The 18,062-nt window shown below is 61.1% G+C and overlaps 2 protein-coding genes across 2 annotated transcripts; both read right to left on the bottom strand.

Moving 5' to 3' along the window:
- Positions 1-1,054: 1,054 nt before the first annotated feature.
- On the bottom strand, positions 1,055-7,421 carry SHISA8 (shisa family member 8). The gene is made up of 4 exons (XM_067698251.1): positions 5,857-7,421; positions 3,055-3,188; positions 2,133-2,279; positions 1,055-1,756 (listed from the first exon to the last, which is right to left on the bottom strand). Exons 1-4 carry the CDS (start codon positions 6,378-6,380, stop codon positions 1,362-1,364), a joined length of 1,200 nt encoding a protein of 399 aa, XP_067554352.1. The 5' UTR covers positions 6,381-7,421; the 3' UTR covers positions 1,055-1,361.
- Positions 7,422-15,065: 7,644 nt separating this feature from the next.
- TNFRSF13C (TNF receptor superfamily member 13C) lies at positions 15,066-17,113 on the bottom strand. Its single transcript, XM_067698252.1, has 3 exons — positions 16,888-17,113; positions 16,298-16,615; positions 15,066-15,746 (listed from the first exon to the last, which is right to left on the bottom strand). Exons 1-3 carry the CDS (start codon positions 17,036-17,038, stop codon positions 15,565-15,567), a joined length of 651 nt encoding a protein of 216 aa, XP_067554353.1. The 5' UTR covers positions 17,039-17,113; the 3' UTR covers positions 15,066-15,564.
- Between the last annotated feature and the right edge of the window lie 949 nt (positions 17,114-18,062).

Raw genomic sequence — 18,062 nt, forward strand, 5'->3', positions numbered from 1 at the left:
CCAGCAGGAGGAAGGCCTGAGACTCCCTGTACCCTGGGAGCAAGGGCCCCTCTGCCAACACACAACCTTCCCTCTTCCCCCACACCGACTGCTGCTGCCATCCCACCACCAGATTCACAGTGGTTGCAGAATACGGAAGAGTCCTAAACTGGAGTCAGTTGGGTGACCTTGGCAAGTTACTTAGGTCTCAGGACCTCAGTTTCCTCTTCTGAAAAGCCACACACCCATTGGGCTTTTGTGAGGATTAAATGGAAGAAATAGCAGCAAATGGTGGCCACTGTTATTAAAACAGTATACCGTGTGCCTAGGATACACACGAGGGAAACTTTGTTGAGGTCACACAATGGGGTCACACACATAACCCAGCCCTCAAGCTCCCCATCAGTGCCTGGCACAGACGAACCTGATGGACGCAGGCTGTTGGCAATGCCCTGGGCCATGGCCAGGTGCTGGGAGCCTGCCTGGCAGGAAGTGGGAGAGCTGGCAGTGCCAAGCATGAGTGGGGTAAGCACCCTGGTGGGGGCACTGCCAAGGCTCTGGGTCCAGCATCCCCATCCCTGTTTTCCCCCAGAGCAGCCACCAGGAAGAGGCTCTCCCATCCTGAGTACCAGCTGTCTACTCGGCCCACAGCCCACAGTCATCAGGGGGGTGGCCCTGGGCCAGACTGGCCAAGTGGCCAACAGCCCAGGGGCCGGCCCAGGGCCAGAAAATGTCAATGAGGCTCAGCCAGGCTCAGCCAACTCAAGCTGTAGAGCAGGTGACCAGCTGGAAGGGGCTCACCTCCATTAAGGGGCATGGACCCTCGGGAGCCCACCAGCCCTCTCCCCTGTGCCCAGCCTCAAGATGGCTGGGGCCTAACTGCGCCCTCTCCCGTGGCTCCTACTGGTGTGGACATTAAGCCTGGCATTCAGCCCTGACCACCCTCTCCGGCTACTTCTCCCTGGCTCCCAGAACCTTTGCCCACCAGCTTTCAGGAGCAGTCCTCTGCTCTTGCACATGCTGTGCCCTCTGCCGGCACTGCCGTCTGTCCCGTCAATGACCAGTGCCTCCGCCATCAGTGCCTCGCAGAGCCAAGCTGGGGCTCCTTTATTCTCAGGGTTGGGAGTCACAGAAAAGGGTTTATTTACACAAGGAACCGGGCCCTAAGGCCCCTAGGACAGAACCACTGGCTTTACCCAAGTGGGCCCAGGAGCCCTGCAGGCTCCGAGGCTCCTAGTCCAGTGGGCAGGCAGAAGGGCTGGCCTTCATGGCCAGCACCCCTCCTTCCGGTAGCCTGGGCCCCCCGATCAAGCCCACGGCGAGTCCCCCAGGCAGAAGAGGGCTCCTGGCAGTGCAGTGCCTCAGAACGAGCGGCCTCTTCTTCACACGGTGACCTCGGCTTTGCTGTTGGTGCTCAGGTGCCTGGGTCCGCGGCTGGCGCGGCCATAAAGGCCAGGGGGCTGCGGGCTGAAGGCCTCGGGCAGCTTCTCCACGCTGAACTGGCGCCGGGGTGCGTCGCCGGGCCTCCGGGGCGCTGAGGAGGCATGAGCCGCCAGGTGGCCGCGGGGGGCGGGCTGGGCCGGGCGGCCGTCCGTCCAGGCCTTGTAGTGGCCCGATGGGGTGGGGCCGGCGGGGGGCACGTAGCCCGGCGGGGCCCAGGGGCAGGCGTCGAGAAGTGCAGGCAAGTCCTCGGGGGGCCTCCGGGCTCGCGCCGGGAGGGTCGGCGGGGGAGCTTCAGTCGCGGGAAAACGCTGGTAGAAGTCCCGCGGGGAGGCCTCTGCGGGGACAGATGGGCGTGGGTCGGGGGCGTGGTCAGCCTCCGGGGGCGGGGCCTCAGAGCTTCCCGGCTGGGACAGTCCGCAGGGGCCTGGGTCTCAGCCCCACCGGGGAGGGGGTAGGACGGGAAAAGGCCGCTGGAGACTAGGGCTTCCTAGGCCCGCGGCTCCGGATTCGGCGACGGCGTCCCAGACAGGCGGCCTGATCGGGGTGGGGGTGGGGGGTACGGCCGAGGCGTGGCAGCCGATTGGCGTAGGCGCGATGCGGAAGCTGGGAACTTTAGAACTCGAACTGGGACCCCGAGCCCTGCAGTCTTGGAGCTTGGACACCCCGGGTGCGGTGGGCCCGGCGCTCCGGGCACAAACCTGGCCACTCACCTGCGGCCTTGAGCGCGGCTGCCTTTAGGGTGGCGTACTTGGCGTAGTCCGGCTGCCTCGTCAGGCTGCCGCCGCCCTGCAGCCGCGGGGCGCGCGGGGGGCCCGCTGTCGCCGAAGCCAGGGGCACGTTGATGGGGCGTTTCTTGTCTGGATGGGGGAGGGAGGAGATGAGACTCGGCCCGCTGACCGGAGGTCACCCTGCCCCTGCACTACCACCTCTTCGCAGCCCACTCCCCAGCTACGATTCAATGAGAGCTTGTGAGATGACTTATGAACTTACGCCTTGGAGCCTGAGAGCAGAACCTGACTCTTGAAGACAGACTCTCCAGTGCCTAGGACAGGGCCTGGCTCAGAATAACGTGAGTAACAGTGGCCAGCCCTGAGCCGGTGCTCATCTAACAAAAGACTTGCCAGCACGTAACGTTTGAGCCTGGCACTGAGGCCCAGGACCTGCTTCTCCCAGAGATGAAGAGAATATTTGAGGATTGGAACCCATACTGGGGGGAGGGGAGATGCTGTCAAGCCTGCTTCACCAGCAGGAGTCCAAGAGGGAGGCACCAGCCTGAAGGAAGAGGCCCACAGGAGGCCACAGCCGTGGGCCAGTCGGACCCCAGGGCACTGAGCCAGAGCCTAGAACCAGGCAGACCCCAGAGCCTGAGCTGGGGATCCCCGAATCTAGAACCTTCCTCACAGAGTCCCTGAGGCTGGACGTTGCAGGACCCGTCGAGGGACCCTGGCCAACAAGAGGAGCTGACTAGCTTGCCCACTGCCCACTCACACACCTGCAGAGGCAGGCGGCTCACTTCTATTTGGGAAACAGCTCACAGCCTCAGCACACCCCTTCCCCTGCTCCCAGGCCCTCCTCAGACAAGGGCGGCTCTGTGCTGTAGATCAGCAAACACCCTCCCGCTAGTCTACTCACCTGTGCTCCTGTGGAGGGAGCCCCGGGGGAGGCCATCGCCCATCTGCACCTGGACACAGCTACCCAGAGGTGGGTCCAGAGGTGGAGGCAGTGGCTCCTGGGGGCCAGGCTGCTTCAGAAGTTCTGTCAGTGTCCTGTGGGGAAAGAGTGGTGACAAGCAGCCCTCCATGCCTCCTGCTTCCCCATCAGCCAGGTCTGGTCTATCAAAGGCCAGCCCCAGCCATCGCTTCTCACTGTGTGGCCCTGGGCAGCTCTTTCAACCCCTCTGGCACCCCTTCTCTCCTGTGATTGACCTCATACATCCAGTTTCCCCTCCCAGGCATGACCTGTAGCCTCCACATGGCCAGTTCTCAGAGTAGGTCAGGAAACCAATGGGGTCACATGTAACCAGGGCCACCTTATTTTCCAAAGGCTCCCCTCCTCCCCTTTCTGGAGTCCACTCCCCCAGACCCTCCATGTTGAGCCTCCTCTCCCAACACAAGCTCTGTGAGTGTATCAGGCTCTTGGACTTTGTTTGTGCCATTCCCTCTGGCATCAGTTACTTTCCTCCATCTCCTCCGGGAAAACTCCTACTCATTTTTCAAACCCCACCAAAACCCTTCCTCTACCAGGAAGCCTTTTCTACCTGCCTACCTAACGCCCCTCCTGCAGCAGGGGCTTCTGCTGGGTTCTGGGACAGAGCTGCCAGCACAAGCACGGAGGACAGACAAATGAGGGGAAGGAGGAACCAGGAGATCCTGCAGTGGCAGCCCCGCACCAAAGGCTGTGTGACCTTGGGCAGCCGCCTCCCTGGCTACCAGGACACCCAGCCCCCACCCAGCTGTGACGGAATCCGACTGAGCCTTCCCCACAGACAGCCAGACCCAGCCTTCAGCCCAGCTGCCTTCAGAGCACGGAACCCATGATTTTCTCCTAGCTTGGTCTCTCCCTCCTGGAGCTGGGGCCTCAAATGACTGATTCATGAAGAAGCACACTGGAGGTGGGACACCTGGGGTGGGCGCAGTTTGGCTGCAATGTGGCAGGGTCTGAAAGTCTCCTAGTGCCTGCCTGAGTTGACCTTCATGCCCTGCCCACTCCTCAGCTGCCCACACCTGTGGTCTCATCTCCGAGCAAGCAGTCACCAACCAGCCCTCCCAAACACCTGAGCAATTTTCATGCCTCTGAACCTTTGCAAAAACTTTCTCCAAAGACAGACTCCGACTCCTCACCAAACCCTCTGAGAAGCCTTCCCTGACCACCAACCTCAACACGGCAGAATTAAGGGTGAGACTTGAGGGGAGGGCAGGGGTTCAGAGCATAGCCACACACGAACTCAAGTTAGGCTCCAGGTCTCCCCAGATAAGAAGCAGGAGTCAGGGCACACAGGACCCTAAAGCCCAGAGAGAGGAAGGCACTGGCCCGGGCCACACAGCACATCAGGGGTGGTCCAGCTCTTCCTGAAGCATTACTAGAATTGTTTCCCGGTCCCCTGAGGATGAAGTGGGTTCCAGTGAACGAGTCACTAGGCTGCCCCAGCCACCCCCTCTACACCATCATGGCCCTCAGTTCCTGCTGCCCCACTCTGGTCAAGAACAGGCCCTGTCCTCTCCCCCTCCCCCAGCATGAGGCTCCAAGCTCAGGAAGCCCAGGCCGTGCTTCTGAAGCATCCAGGACCCAGGCTGAGAGCCACCACATTGCACATCACGGATGCAGCACAGTAGCTGAGGCCAGGGTTCCAGGCCCAGCTCTGCCCTACAGCTGTCTGGGAGCTGGTGGCCTAAGTGGTCTGGGGGACAAGGGATGCCGTGGAGTGCCAAGAAAGCCCTCTTGCCCTTGAGGTCTAGGAGTGGGGAAGCGTCCACACCTAGCCCACCCAGGCATGGGGGCCTCTCTCCACTGTCACTTCTAAGTACCAGCCTGACTGTCTTACACATGTCAGCAGCCCACACAGCCAAGGGAGCGGGGACCTGGGTGAGCAAGTGAGGAGGGTGCAGGGCCCAGGATGGGGGTGGCTGGGGGCATGTGAGTGTGTCGGGGGCAGGGGGGGCGTGAGTGTGTCGGGGGCAGGTGAGGCTTCCAGGGTCAGGACACAGAATCCCAGAGCCCCATCCCAGCTGAGGAAGAGAACCTGGGTCCTGTGGCCCCCACGTCACATGAAACTCAGAACTCAGCTAACACCTGTCCAGGCCTCACCAAAAACGAATCTGTACCCCGCCACATACACACTTCAGGTCCGCTTCTACACAGGGGGATACCCTGACCCTGCCTGGGGGCACTGAGTGGGGTGAGTGGGGAGGCCTTTTAAAAATCCTAGGGAAATAAGGTCAGGCCTGAGTCACAACTATGCGGGGTGGGAGGGGAGGAGGGAGGGAAAAGTGGGGAGAGAGCCAAGAGAGCTATAGAAAGTGTCCCTTCCCCGGGGACCCACGCCTCCACCCTGCGCTAGTGGGGCTCGGGGGCCCCAGGTCCCCTCCCCTAGGCGCGGATCTTGTGCCCTCGGTCGAGCGACCTGCCTTCCCCGCCCACTCCGGAGGAGGCGGGAGCCTCGGGGGAAGGCGGCCCAGCACCCAGCTCCCGCCGGAAGGTCAAGGGGAGACAGAGCGGTATCAGCTGTCTCCCTCCGTGAAGTGGGGGTGGGGGGCGAGAGAGACCTGGAGACAGAGCAGGGAGGGAAAACCTGGAGGAGGGGGCTGCTGAGAGGACCAGAGTTTCGGAGAAGGGCGGGAAGGATGAGGGATCGCGAGGGGGCGCCCACCTGGCAGGCCACCCGTCCCTGGGCTGGGAGGGGATCCTGGACCCCGGCCCCGGCCGGCGCGCTCTCACCTGGTCACGGTGCGCCGCGCGCGCGGTATGTGCGCCCTCTCCAGGCCCAGGCGCGCCCCGATGCCGGCCAGCACGAACAGGGCGGCGACGCCGCACACCGCGTAGACGACCGTGTGGCTGCGTTCGCGGCCCGGGTCCCGGGGCACCGTGGCGTCGCGGGCACGCGCGGGAGGCCGGCCAGTCTGAACCCAGGCCGGCGTGTCGTAGTTGGAGCAGCGGCTCTGGTCAAGGCGCCGCGGTCCGTCGTGGCAGCAGAAGCGGTAGCCGCACGTGCCGCAGCAGAAGTTGTAGGCGCCCGAGCTGCAGTTGAAGGGCGGGTCCCACTGCCCCATCACGTCGTAGTAGCCGCGGCAGCGGTCGCCCCCGGCCGGGGCCGCCGTGCCGGGCGCCGCCGGCTCCTGCGCCTCGGGGGACCCCGCGCTGCCCGACGGCGGCCGCGCCAGCAGCAGAGCCAGCCCGAGCGCGAGACCGAGCGCCGGCGGGCCGCGGCCTCCGCGCAGCCCCTGCGCCCAGGCCCGCTCCATCGGGCCCGCGCCTTCGGCTACAGCACCCGGCGCATGGCGGCGCGCCGCGGCTCCCTCCCGCCGCGCTCCGGGCCCGCTCGCCCGCGCCCGCAGGGATCAAGCCCGCCCTGCCGTCCTAGCGCTGGCTCCCGGCGGATACCTCCTCGGTCGTCAGCCTCCTGAGAGGACCCCAGACCCGGGTGGGCTCGCGGGGCCGCGCCTCCGGCGGGCGCGTCCTGCGCCGAGCCTCACCTCGGACCCGAGGCAGCCAGTCCGCGCCCTGGGACTCCTCCCGGGCAGGGCGGCGGGTCCTCGCCTGCGCTCGGTCCCGGCCTCTCCCCGGCCCGGCGGGTGTGCGGGTCTGGGGCCTAGCGGGGGCGGCGGGCCGCCGGACACGGCTGCCTTCCCGCCGCCCGCTCCGCGCTGCCCGCGCTCTGGCGGCGGCTCCGGCTCCGCGCGGCCTCGGGCGGGCGGGGGAGGGAGACAGCGGGGGGAAGGGGGGCAGGCGGGAGGGAAGCAGAGCCGAGGGAGGAGTGCGGTCGAGGCGACGGGAGGGAGGGGGCGCGGCAGGGCCCGCACAGCCTGGGTGCCCCACCAGGGACCCTCCCCGAAGGCCTCCCCCAAACATTCCCCGGAACTGGCGCTCCAGAAGGTTCAGCTCAAGGCTCTCGGAACTGTTACTTCGGACATTACGCCCGCCGCGGGAGCGCTTCGGTTCACAGGTGCGGGGACTGAAGGGACCCAGCAGCCCCAGAGAGTCGCTGCTGCCCACCCGCCTTCCTTCCCGTCTCCTCCATCGGTTCCGATCGAGACAGGTGTGACTTGAGGCAGGGAATGTTAAGTGGGAAGGAAACTCCCAGCAGAGCCGCAGCAGAGGGCCAAGTATGGGTCCCCTCCGCGCCACCTAGGGAGGAGCTTTAACCCCGGGGCGCACACCCTGGTCCAAGAACTTCTCAGTCACCGGGCTGGAGTCCTGGGGTGACCCCACGCCTATGGGCGATGGACCTGGCCTGGTTGGCGCCCTCCTGGGATCTCTCCGCCACCCCAGGTGTGAAAGGGAGGAGATTGGTTTAGCCCCTGCCTTGTATGAGGACAGCAGGGCGTCGCCTGGGGGCAGAGCCATGGGCAGATCCTTTGCCCTGGTCCCCACAGGATGCTCAGGTCCTTTCTCAAGCCCGGGGGAAGAGGGTGAAGGGCAGGTATGGAACCTACTCGGAGCACTACTCGGCTGTGTTTTTTTTATTTTTATTTTTTTTTATTTTGCGGTACGCGGGCCTCTCACCGTTGTGGCCTCTCCCGTTGCGGAGCACAGGCTCCGGACGCACAGGCCCAGCGGCCATGGCTCACGGGCCCAGCCGGTCCGCGGCATGTGGGATCTTCCCGGACCGGGGCACGAACCCGTGTCCCCTGCATCGGCAGGCGGACTCTCAACCACTGCGCCACCAGGGAAGCCCTCGGCTGTGTTTTTGAAGTTAGTTTTAATTGGAGAATATGACCCGATCCCAGGTGCTTTGCTTTTCTCTGCCTGTTTCTCATTTTAACATCAAAAACTGCCCGTTCTGGGGTCAGGGATCAATACGGGGCCTCCCACTGTCTAGATGGGAGCGTCAGGAGGGCAAGGGCTGCATGGACCACTTCCCCGATGTTCCCACACAGGGCAGGCCTCTGCCGTATTTGCTGAATGAATGAAGTGACTCTAGTCTCTAGTTTCAGATAAAGAATTTGGGCTCCTAGGGCCCTTCCTGCTCCCCCTTGCATCCTCTCTTCACTCAGCAACTGGGATCAGCTTATAAAAATGGAGGAGGTGGAGGGAGGAAGAGGGAGAAGGATTTACATTTAAAGGAGGATCAGGTTTTCTGCTGATGAGATGAGGGGCTGACAGGCTAATTTCAGGGCTAAAACGGGAAGGCAGGTGACCTCCCTATAATGCCCTCCCCCATCAGGGTGATTCCTTGTGCCCTGGCCAGAGACAGCCTGCTCCTCCCCCCTCCCCCCACAAACACGCCCAGCCCGGAGGACCCTACCCCATTAAAAGACTTTATTACCATTTTAGAGAAAAAAGAAACTAGATGAGCAAAGGGATAAAATGAAATTGCCTTAATCCCATCACCAGGGACAACTGAGGCTTTACATACTGTTTTGTAACTGGTTTTTAGTTTGCTTTTTGCTGTCAAACTTTCAGATTATTATTCTGTTTATTTATATATTATAACTGTATTTTCTGGTGCATCCTTTTCTGCTCCCTTAGCTGGTGTTCCTAGACATGGGAACCACGGCACAAACTGTCCAGTCTGTATCAGTGCCCCCGTCACACGCTGCCAAGCAGTCCTCTGTGTTACTGGGTCTTGGAAGGTGACTGCTTCTCCCCACTTTCCCACCCTATTGCTGGGCACTAGGTTTAAAGAGGCTTGTCGCTGCCCCCTGGGACTGTGGCTTCTTCCCAGGTAGGATCACCCTACTGGGCCCAGAACAAGTCTTCCAATGCTTTCCTCCCTGGGCCCCTCTCTTGCTCCCACTGTCCTGGCATCATTGGGTGCTCTGCTCAGCTTCCACCCCAAGTTGACTGCAGTCAGGAGATATATATATATATCCATTTATCCAATGAAGGAGCTGGCTTTCAGCTGCCCCCTCCACTGTGCCCCCAAGGGATTGATGTCCAACCTCCAACTCCTCCCCACATCCATCGTCCCCATCTCAGTCTTGTTCAGTGGTCAGCCAGGAACAACAGATGCCCACGTCTACCAGGTCTGTGCCAGGCGCTCCATGCCCTCTCCATGTGAACACATAGCCTTGCAGTGGGGGAAGCAGGAGAGGGCAAATGCAAAGACAGACCACAGCTAACTGGCTGAGCCCTGGGGTCTGGCCATTCATTCAGCTGACACTGTCCCCCAGGTGCCCAGCCATGTGCTGGGCAAGGGGATCTAGAGAGGGAGCAGTCCAGCTAAGGGGGGATCCCTTTGCCCAGGCTGCCCTCCCTGGACCCTGGGGTCTCTCTCCAAAGCAAGGCACCAGAGCACCAGCCCCTCATCTCCACTGCCCGCCGTCCCCAAGCCTGTGTCACCAAAAATCATCCATTGATCCAGGCTTAAAATAACCCCTGGCATCTGCAGTGAGCCCCATGTGGCGGGCAGAGGAGCCGTGTCTCTGTTCATGAAGGGAACCCGCCCCACCCCCAGCTCCGAAAGCTGGAGTGTGCAGGTGTCTGAGTGTGCTCACGAATGTGAGTGAGAGTGTGCATGTCTGGTGCTGGCACAGCTATGAGAGCCTTCCCCGCACATGTGTGTGTCAGTGTGGATATGCCTCTGCATATGTGTTCTTCCCTCACTGTTGAGTTCTCGCCTGGTGTCCAGCTCTGGCTCAGGGTCCTGAGAGGAGAGGTTGTGGACATTAAGGAAAACCTGTCCTGGGCCTCAGTGTCCTGATTTTAGGTGGTAGGTCACCAGTCTGCCCAGCCCTCCTAGAGAGAAACCCAAGACCCAGGGAGAAGAAATGACTTGCTGTGACCGGCACACAGCCTGGAAGGGCTGGGGTATGGCCTGGAACCTGCCCTGTGAGCCCCAAACCTACCTTCTGGCCAGTTTAGTACAAACAGAGAGAGCAGCTGGAGGACCCCAGCCCAGAGGCCAGGCAGGTGTTCCTACCCCCAGTAGCAGCACACCCAGTGCCTGACTAACGCCTGACACGACAGCTCCTCCATAAGCCCCCAGGCCTTCCAACAGGTTGTTTCTTCCTGGAAGGCCTTTCCAGCCCCTCACACTGAGAGCTCCTGTTTATTCTTCATTTTGGAACCAGACTATTGTGGGTTAGAATTCCTGCTCTAGTAAGACCAGTCGACCTTTCTAGGCCTCAGTTTTCTCATCTGCAAGATGGGCTGCTAGCTCCTCTTTGGCAGGGCTGCAGGAAGAAGCCAATGGGTCCCTGGATGAAAAACATCCAGGAACATGCAGCCTTTTGGGAGCCCCCACCACAGCGGTGCTGAGAAGATTGTGATGGCCACTGTGGGTGTCGTCCACAAGCCTCAAAGGCCTCATTCCCAAGCCCACCCTGCTTTTGTTTTGTCCACGGTGGAGGGTTACGCAAGAAGCAGAGATTCTAGGGGACTACGTACTCCCTGCTAGTGCAGATGCGAAGCCAGTACCGGGAGCGGGGTCTGGAGGGGAGGGCCTGAGGCTCCTTTGTTTCCATGAGAGGCAGCTCGTGACTCAGGCTCCAGCTGCCTGTGGGAGGGAGGGTACCCCCGGGCTCCTGAGGTTGCGAGGGAGCAGGGGTTCGGGGTGGTGGTGCTGGGAACTGGAGCTCAGCTTCCCTTCTTAATTCCGCATCACCCAGTGAAGGTGCAAATCCGGAGCTGCCCACCAAGACCATAGCACGGGAACAGACCCAGAGAGGACGGTGCTCGGCAGAGGCCGTACAGCGCCTCCACCCGGGACAGGTGCTCCCTGACCCACTAGCCTGCCCATTCCTGGGACACACCTCCGAGGTCAGCTCCGAGCCCGGAGCCGGAGGGCGAGGGACGGAGTGGGGGAGGCCACCTCTCCCCAGAGTCGGGGCCATGCCCTGCATTTGGACCCCTCCTGGCTCGGGCCGCGGTCCTCGGGCCTCGCTTGAGGATGGGGACCCCGCGTGAGCGCGGTGGTCCAGAGTTTAGAGAGGCTACAGTTGGTAGCCTCCGCTCATCCGTGGCCTCCCTTTTTCCCTGCGGGTGGGCCTTGAACCCACCCCTTCCACATGCTCCTGACCCCGCCCCTTTCCTGTTACCTGGAGGCTCGGGGTTCCTCAGCCCCACCTCTCTTGACCCCGCCCTCGCCGCGCCTCTAGCCCTGGCCCCACCCACTCCGTCCCACAGCCCCGCCTTCTGAAGTGCCACCGGTCTCGCTGACCGCAGGAGCTGCCGAGATAGACTTTCACCTGCCCTGGAGTCGCTGGCACCGTCCTAGATCCATGCAGGACGCCCGGGGCTGGTCCTCAGAGTCTCTGCAGCTCAGGGGAGTGAGGAGATGCTCAGAGGCCCGCTGGGCCCCGGGACACCTGCAGAGTCCCTGGAAAGAGCATGGGCTGGAACACTGGCATGGGTGTCCTCCTGGCTTCTCCTCTCCTCGACTCTCCATGTGACCTTGGGCAGTGGTTCCTACCCCCCAACCCCCCCTTCCCCACCCCCAGGTCAGGATCAGGCAGCTGGGGAGCTGGCTCAGATTGGAGAGAGGTCAAATTTCCGTTCTGGGTGACGGAGAATTTGGCCTGAGCCACCAACAATAGAGCAAATGGGAGTGAGCTCCCACCTTGTGCCCAGAGAAGGGCCAGAGGGGTCTGGTGGCTTCTCAGAGGTGACAGAAAGGGTGAGACCAAATGATGGGGCTGGAGGAGCACTGGGTTCCCTGAAGTGGGTGCCCCTGTGTGCCATGGGGGCAGAATGGCCACAGGGAAGGTTCTGACAGCCTCACCTGGCACTCAGGGGCCACACTGCCCAAGTCTCCAGCCCCTCCTCCTGCCCCCTCTTCTCTGCACCTTTGCACACAGTTCCTTGGGCCAAGAATGCCCTTTCTCTGCTCTGTTCCAGCAGGAAAATTCCACAGAACTCAGGGCATACCTCCTACTCTCCAAAGCACTCTAAATGTTAAATTAGTCACACACACACACACACACACACACACACACACACACACACACACACCCTCCCCGGGACTTCCCCAGTGGCGCAGTGGTTAAGAATCTCCCTGCAGAGGACACGGGTTTGAGCCCTGGTCCGGGAACATCCCACATGACGCAGAGCAACTAAGCCCCTGCACCACAACTACTCAGCCTGCGCTCTAGAGCCCGTGAGCCACAACTACTGAGCCCATGTGCTGAAGCCCGCGCACCTAGAGCCCGTGCTCCACAACAAGAGAAGCCATCGCAATGAGAAGCCCGCGCACCACAAGGAAGAGTAGCCCTGCTCGCCACAACTAGAGAAAGCCTGCGTGCAGCAACGAAGACCCAACTCAGCCAAAGATAAATAAATAAATAAATAAATATATATATATATATATATATATATATATATATATATATATATATATATATATATATATAAAATTAGTCACTCCCGCGCTTGGGGCATTCCCTGGCTCTGGCAGGGATCACCCTGTCCTGTCATTGTGTCCCGCTCTGTCTCTCCCACTGGAATAGGACCTAATGGCAGGGTCTGAGGCTGACCTCCTGGCACTGACCAGAATGGTCCTGGCACAAAGCAGGCGTGCTGGCATCTGGTGTGATCAACGGTGCAGTAAATAGATGAGCGATGGGAGTGGTAACTCCTGAGACCAGAGCCTCAGGCTCTGAAACTCACTGGGAAACTCACTTCCCAGAGGGAATTTCTAAGGGTTGGGGGCCCTGGGCAGAAAGGTGTCTTCATTCCAGGGAAGGAAGGAAGTAGAGGCACTTCTGAGGTGGAGACCATACTTTCCACATGACCTCTTTAATCCTGGACAACTGGTTGGTCCCCAGGCTCTGTTTTGAATATGGGAGATAGGCCCAAAGAGATGCCACAGCGTCTAAAGGCAAGGGGGCCATCCTTGCCGAGACAGAGGGAGGTTAGGGGTCAGGTCCTTCCTCCCTGGCCTCACCAGCTGGGCCTCCCCACCCCCAACCTGAGGCGGGAGCTAGGGCTGCCAGGGCAGGAAGTGAGACATGCCTGCAGGAAGCCCCAGGAGGAACTGAGACTTCAGCCAACCCCGCCCCCCCCCCCCCCCCGGTGGGGCCCTGGGGACCTCCGGGACACCTGACCCTCCATCAGGAAAAACTGTCCAGAAACAGGCTAGTGGGAGGCGGGCTACTTCCCTCAGTTCCCATCCCAACAAGCAGCTCTCCCAGTCTATCGTGGATCCCTCTTACTGCAGAAAGAGACCAGCTGGGGAGGGAAATCTTCGAGTAGTGATAGAAACAAGGAGTAAAGCCTGGGATCAACGCCTGGAGTCTGCTGCTCCCCAGGAGAGCACCTGGGCCAGGGAATTTCTGGACAGGTAGGCGCCCGGGTGGAGCCCAGCTCCACCGCTGCTTATTGTATCTTGGGCCAGATCCCTTCACCTCTCTGGGCCTCTTCTTCCCTACCTGCAAAATGCGCCATATCATCCCTGCTCACGGACATGAACGGGTCCAGATTTTCAGGAAAGCAATTTGACCAACAGGGGTCTTGAAAAAGGTCAAGGCCTTTTTAAAGCAATGACTCTCCTTCTGGGAAAGAGACTCAGTTTCCTTATCTGTAAAATGGGGGTGGGGGAGTGAGGATCCTCCACGTTGCCTTCCCAGTCCTACTTGGAGGGCCACAGGCCATGAGGAAAACTTTGCGTCCAACCCCCCACCACCATTTTTCAGAAAAGGAAACTGAGACTGGACTAGGGGTTCACTGGGGACACGGTGGTGCCAGAGGTTTGCATGTCTGGACCCCAGGGGTGTTCACCCACTTGTTTCGCCTCCAGGGTCCACCCCCTGGCTGTGGTAGAAAAGGTGGCATGAGACGGATGGCCGAGAACAGCTCAGACACCCCCCAACCCTGAGATGGAGGGAAGTGGAAAGCTGGGCCCGTTCTGGGCCTGCTCCCCACCCTCCTGCCTGTGCCCGCACACTGACCTCACCTCAGCCACCTGGTGGCCTGGGGGTGGGGAAGGGGCATCTGAGATGGGTTTGGGAGGGAGAGGAAGAGGCTTAGATGTAGTAGTCCAGGTTCTGGGGCTCCAACTACTGCTGGCCGCTGACTATCTTCTGAGCCGGGAAAGGGGTGGGCAGGAAAGGCAGGTGTCTGCTGGGCAGCTTTGATGGGCAGAAAGCAACTGATGCATGGAACAGAACACGGTCAAGATGGGAATTCCCTGGCGGTCCAGTGGTTAGGACTCCTAGCTCTCACTGCCGAAGGCCTGGGTTCAATCCCTGGTCAGGGAACTAAGATCTCATAAGCTGCGCAGCTTGGCAAAGGAAAAAAAAAAAAGGAACATGGTCAAGAACCTACAAGTGGGGCAAAATGGTACTCAGAATCCCATCTGCTGATTCCCAGTCCATCATGCCTTCCCAGGGTGCTAAGCTGTGACAAATTCCAAGGACACTGTCCAGGGTGGAGTCCAGGTCAGGAGGTTCTAACCCTGTGTCCCTGTGTAGGAGGGTCGGCAGGAAAGTCAGTGGCTGACTGAGTGCACAGGATGGTCCAGAACTGGAAGAGATGGTCTCAGCTCCAGGCCCCAGAGCAAGGGGCACCACTGTCAGAGGAACAGTTCCACTGGGATGGTGGGTGACCATAGGGGGCTGGCACAGAGTGGCCAAGTGACCCAAGCACTTGGGGAGGACAGGCCACAAAGAGAAGGACACTCAAGGAACATCAGGTCCAGCTGGTTCAAGGCCAGAGGCCTGCCCTGGCCTCCTAACAAGGAGCCTCTTGCAAGTCCTGGGCCCTGCCCTGTGTACAGCCCAGTGTGCCCTGGAGGCAGCTGGGATTCCAGGTGGTCTCTGATGGAGATGCCTGTCAGTGTGCCTTCAGTGTGAATCTGCAGTCCAGCTCCAGAGGCTGTAGACTTCCTCCCAAGGGAAGAGAGGGCTTCCTCCCAAGGGAAGGGAGGGCTACAGCCTGGGGCTCTGCAAGCTGCCACCAGGGTGAAAATGGCATCATAGGTCCTAGCAGATTGGGCCAAGCTCAGGGGTAACCCTAGGATACAGATACCAAAGAATCAGCACAATTCAGGCTATTTCTTAAAATCATCTTGTACTAAATCCCAAAGAAAACAGGTCAGTTGGTTACCCATTGCTTCCATTTGTATCAGTTTAAAAGCAGGACAGCTCTGAGAGCAAGTATTAAAAAAATACAACACCCAGCTACAAATTAAGCATCCTCCCACTCGATAATTTTCCTAGATTCATTCTGGTTTCTGGTGGCTTCCCCATGCTTAAAAAAACCTCCTAGTCAGAGTACCCCAACCACTCGAAAGCACAGAGCTCAGCCACGACCTTTGAGGGCTGCCATAGATGGTATGATTTTAAGCCAAATGCTAACATGCCATACGATGCCATGCAGTCTGAACCCTGTGGTCTGCGGTGCCTGTGGTTCTGCAGGGTTAGCCGGGGAGCAGCATGGTTCCCAGAAAAGGGATGGGTGAGAACTGGGGTGAAGAACCGAATTCAATCTCTAAGCCCCTGGCTGATGGCCCGCAGGGAGGGCAGGGACCACCTCCTGCCCCCTCCGTCGCTATGGTTGCTCCGGGCCGGCCGTCTTAGTGGTCACCAGCTCAGTGGAACCCAGCTCTGTGGCTGGCACAGGTACGCTGTGGGCAGGTGGGGTGGTAGCTGGGTCTTCACTGGGCGGAAGCCAGATGGGAGCTGTGGCATCCAGGGTTCCCAGGGAGAGGACGTTGTCACCGTCCAGGGGCTCTGGGGAGGTGGCAGGGGAATGCAGGGTCAGGATTGGGTCACAGCCTTCCCCCATCCCTGTTCCAGAAGCCTCCCTGGAGGAACAGCCCTCTGACTTATGAGAGAGAAGTCAGTTGATGAAGCCCCACTGGCGGGACTGGGGAGGGTGGCACATGATCGGCCCTCAGGACAGGAAGTGCTGAGAGCGCTGGCAAAATGGGAGAGGGCGAGGAGGGGTGGGAACCAGTCTGGCTGTCCAGAGAGAGGGCAGGACAGACCCCCTCCCTCGACCGGGCTCCCCAGCCTTGTGTCTCTTCCTCACACAAGTCTGGGACGCCAGAGCTGTGTCCCTCGCCTGGACCAGGGTCTGGGACAGGATTATTTCTCCCTGCTCAGCCTGAGACCCTCAGAGCGCACTCTTCGTCCCCTCTGTCTGCATCACCCCCTAAAGCCCTGCCTCTGCTTCAGACCTCCCCCACGCCTTTACCCTGCCCCTGCCCCTGCCCCTCAAGGGCCATGTCTCCCCTCCGACGGCCCCCAGCGCTCTCGGTTCCCCTAGACACGGAACTTACCATCCTGGTCTCTGTCCGGGGCCTCCAGGGCCTCTGGGGCGGCCGCCGCGCCGGGCCGCCGCCGTCGGCGCCTCCAGCTCACCAGGCCCAGCAGGACCAGGGCCAGCGCCAGGCCCAGCAGCGCGGGGGCGCCGAAGAGCAGCGCCGGGAGCGGCAGCGCGGCCTCGGCCGTGGCCCCCGGGCCCACCGACTCCTGCGGCTGCAGCGCCGTCCCGGGCGCCAGACTGCTCGGGCCACCTGCTGGAGGGGACGGGCAGGCAGAGCACGGGGCAGAGGGGAGAGGCGAGCGGGGAGGGGGAGGGTCGGAGGGAGGCGAGGCTGGGCCGCGGAGGGGAGGGACAGCCGGACGGGGCGGGGCAGGGGGAGGGGGAGAGAGGGGGCCGTGAGGGCCACGCGGCGATGGCTGGTCGCCATCCAGGCCCCAGCCCACAGGCCCCCCTCCTCGCCCGTTAACGCGATGCCCCCCGACGTCCTGGGACAGGTGGGGGTCATGCCTGCGACTCTGGTAGGGCGGGGTCCTCCCGGCAGAACCCTCCCTCCCCTTTCAGGGCCGCCCTGCGTGCCGTCCGTCAGCGCGGCTCAACTCTTACCCGGTCTAGGCTCTGTCGTCCGGAGGAGACTGCAGGCCACGCATCTGCGAACCAGCGGGTCGAAGCACTGGGCCTGCAGGCACTGCGGGGTGGCCGGCATGTCTCTGCCCCTCAGGCCCCTCGCCCCTCGCCTCATGCTGCCGAAGCCCATGCCTGTCTGCCTACCCCGCTGGGGCTGAGTCTGGCCTCTGCTGCCCCATGGGGAGGAAACCGGGCGGGGCCACCACCCACCCCGCCCTCCTGCCTGCTGGGGTGGGACCAGGTGGGGCCACTCTTAGCCAGGGCCCCGGCACCCTAGACCTTCTATCTGTGGTTTCTCCATTCAACCATCACCTCCAGACAACCACTGGGCGGGCCCTCTGCTGGGCACTGAGATGAGGCTGGGGCTCAAACCAGGGCCTGCTCTTGGGGAGCAGAGGATGGGCCCCTTAATCGGGACACAGACCTCTGGGTGGCCTCCTCTGTCCTGCTTCCCAAGGCCGGTCCAGAGTCCTAGACCATGCTCACCAGGCATCTCCCCCCCACCTGCCTCCTCCGGGGAGCCCTCCTGTCCTTCTCAGGCAGAGCTGCTCAGTTCATCAAACACATCCTGAGTGGCCATACTGTACCAGGCCCCAGACGACTCCCACCCTGGAGGTGGTGATGGGGGAGACAATGCCTCACGGCAGCGGCATCAATGAAGATGATCACCACGGAGGGGACAGGAAAGCTTTGTGGAGATGATGAGAAGGTGTTTGCTAGTGGAGTGAGGTCTAGGGGAGCGCCCAGTGTGAGCAAGGGCCTAAATACGAAGGCCAGGGAGTACTGGGACCAGAGGCCCTTGACTGAGAGAAGCTGGGACTCCGGCTGGAAAGGCACTGGGGAGCCATGAAGGGCTTTAAGCAAGGCGTGTCATAGTCAGATTTGCCTGACTATGGTTAGCGAGGAACCACTGGCTGGAGTAGAGGGCACAGACGGGGTAGGTTCAGGGACAGCTCGGTCTCCAGATCCTAAGCAGGAGGGACACTCAGATCCACAGATGAACAGACAGACGAACAGACCAAGGCCCAGTAGGCAGGAGGCAGCTCACCCACCCGACTCCTTTTTCTCAGCGCTGTGTGTGTCCAGGCTTTCTCGCCTCTGTGTCTCACCGAGGCCCCTCCTGTCTGTCTCTACTCCCTGGTGTTTGGGGCAGA

Source organism: Pseudorca crassidens, chromosome 11 (genome assembly GCF_039906515.1).
Source record: "Pseudorca crassidens isolate mPseCra1 chromosome 11, mPseCra1.hap1, whole genome shotgun sequence".
Taxonomy (NCBI): domain Eukaryota; kingdom Metazoa; phylum Chordata; class Mammalia; order Artiodactyla; family Delphinidae; genus Pseudorca; species Pseudorca crassidens.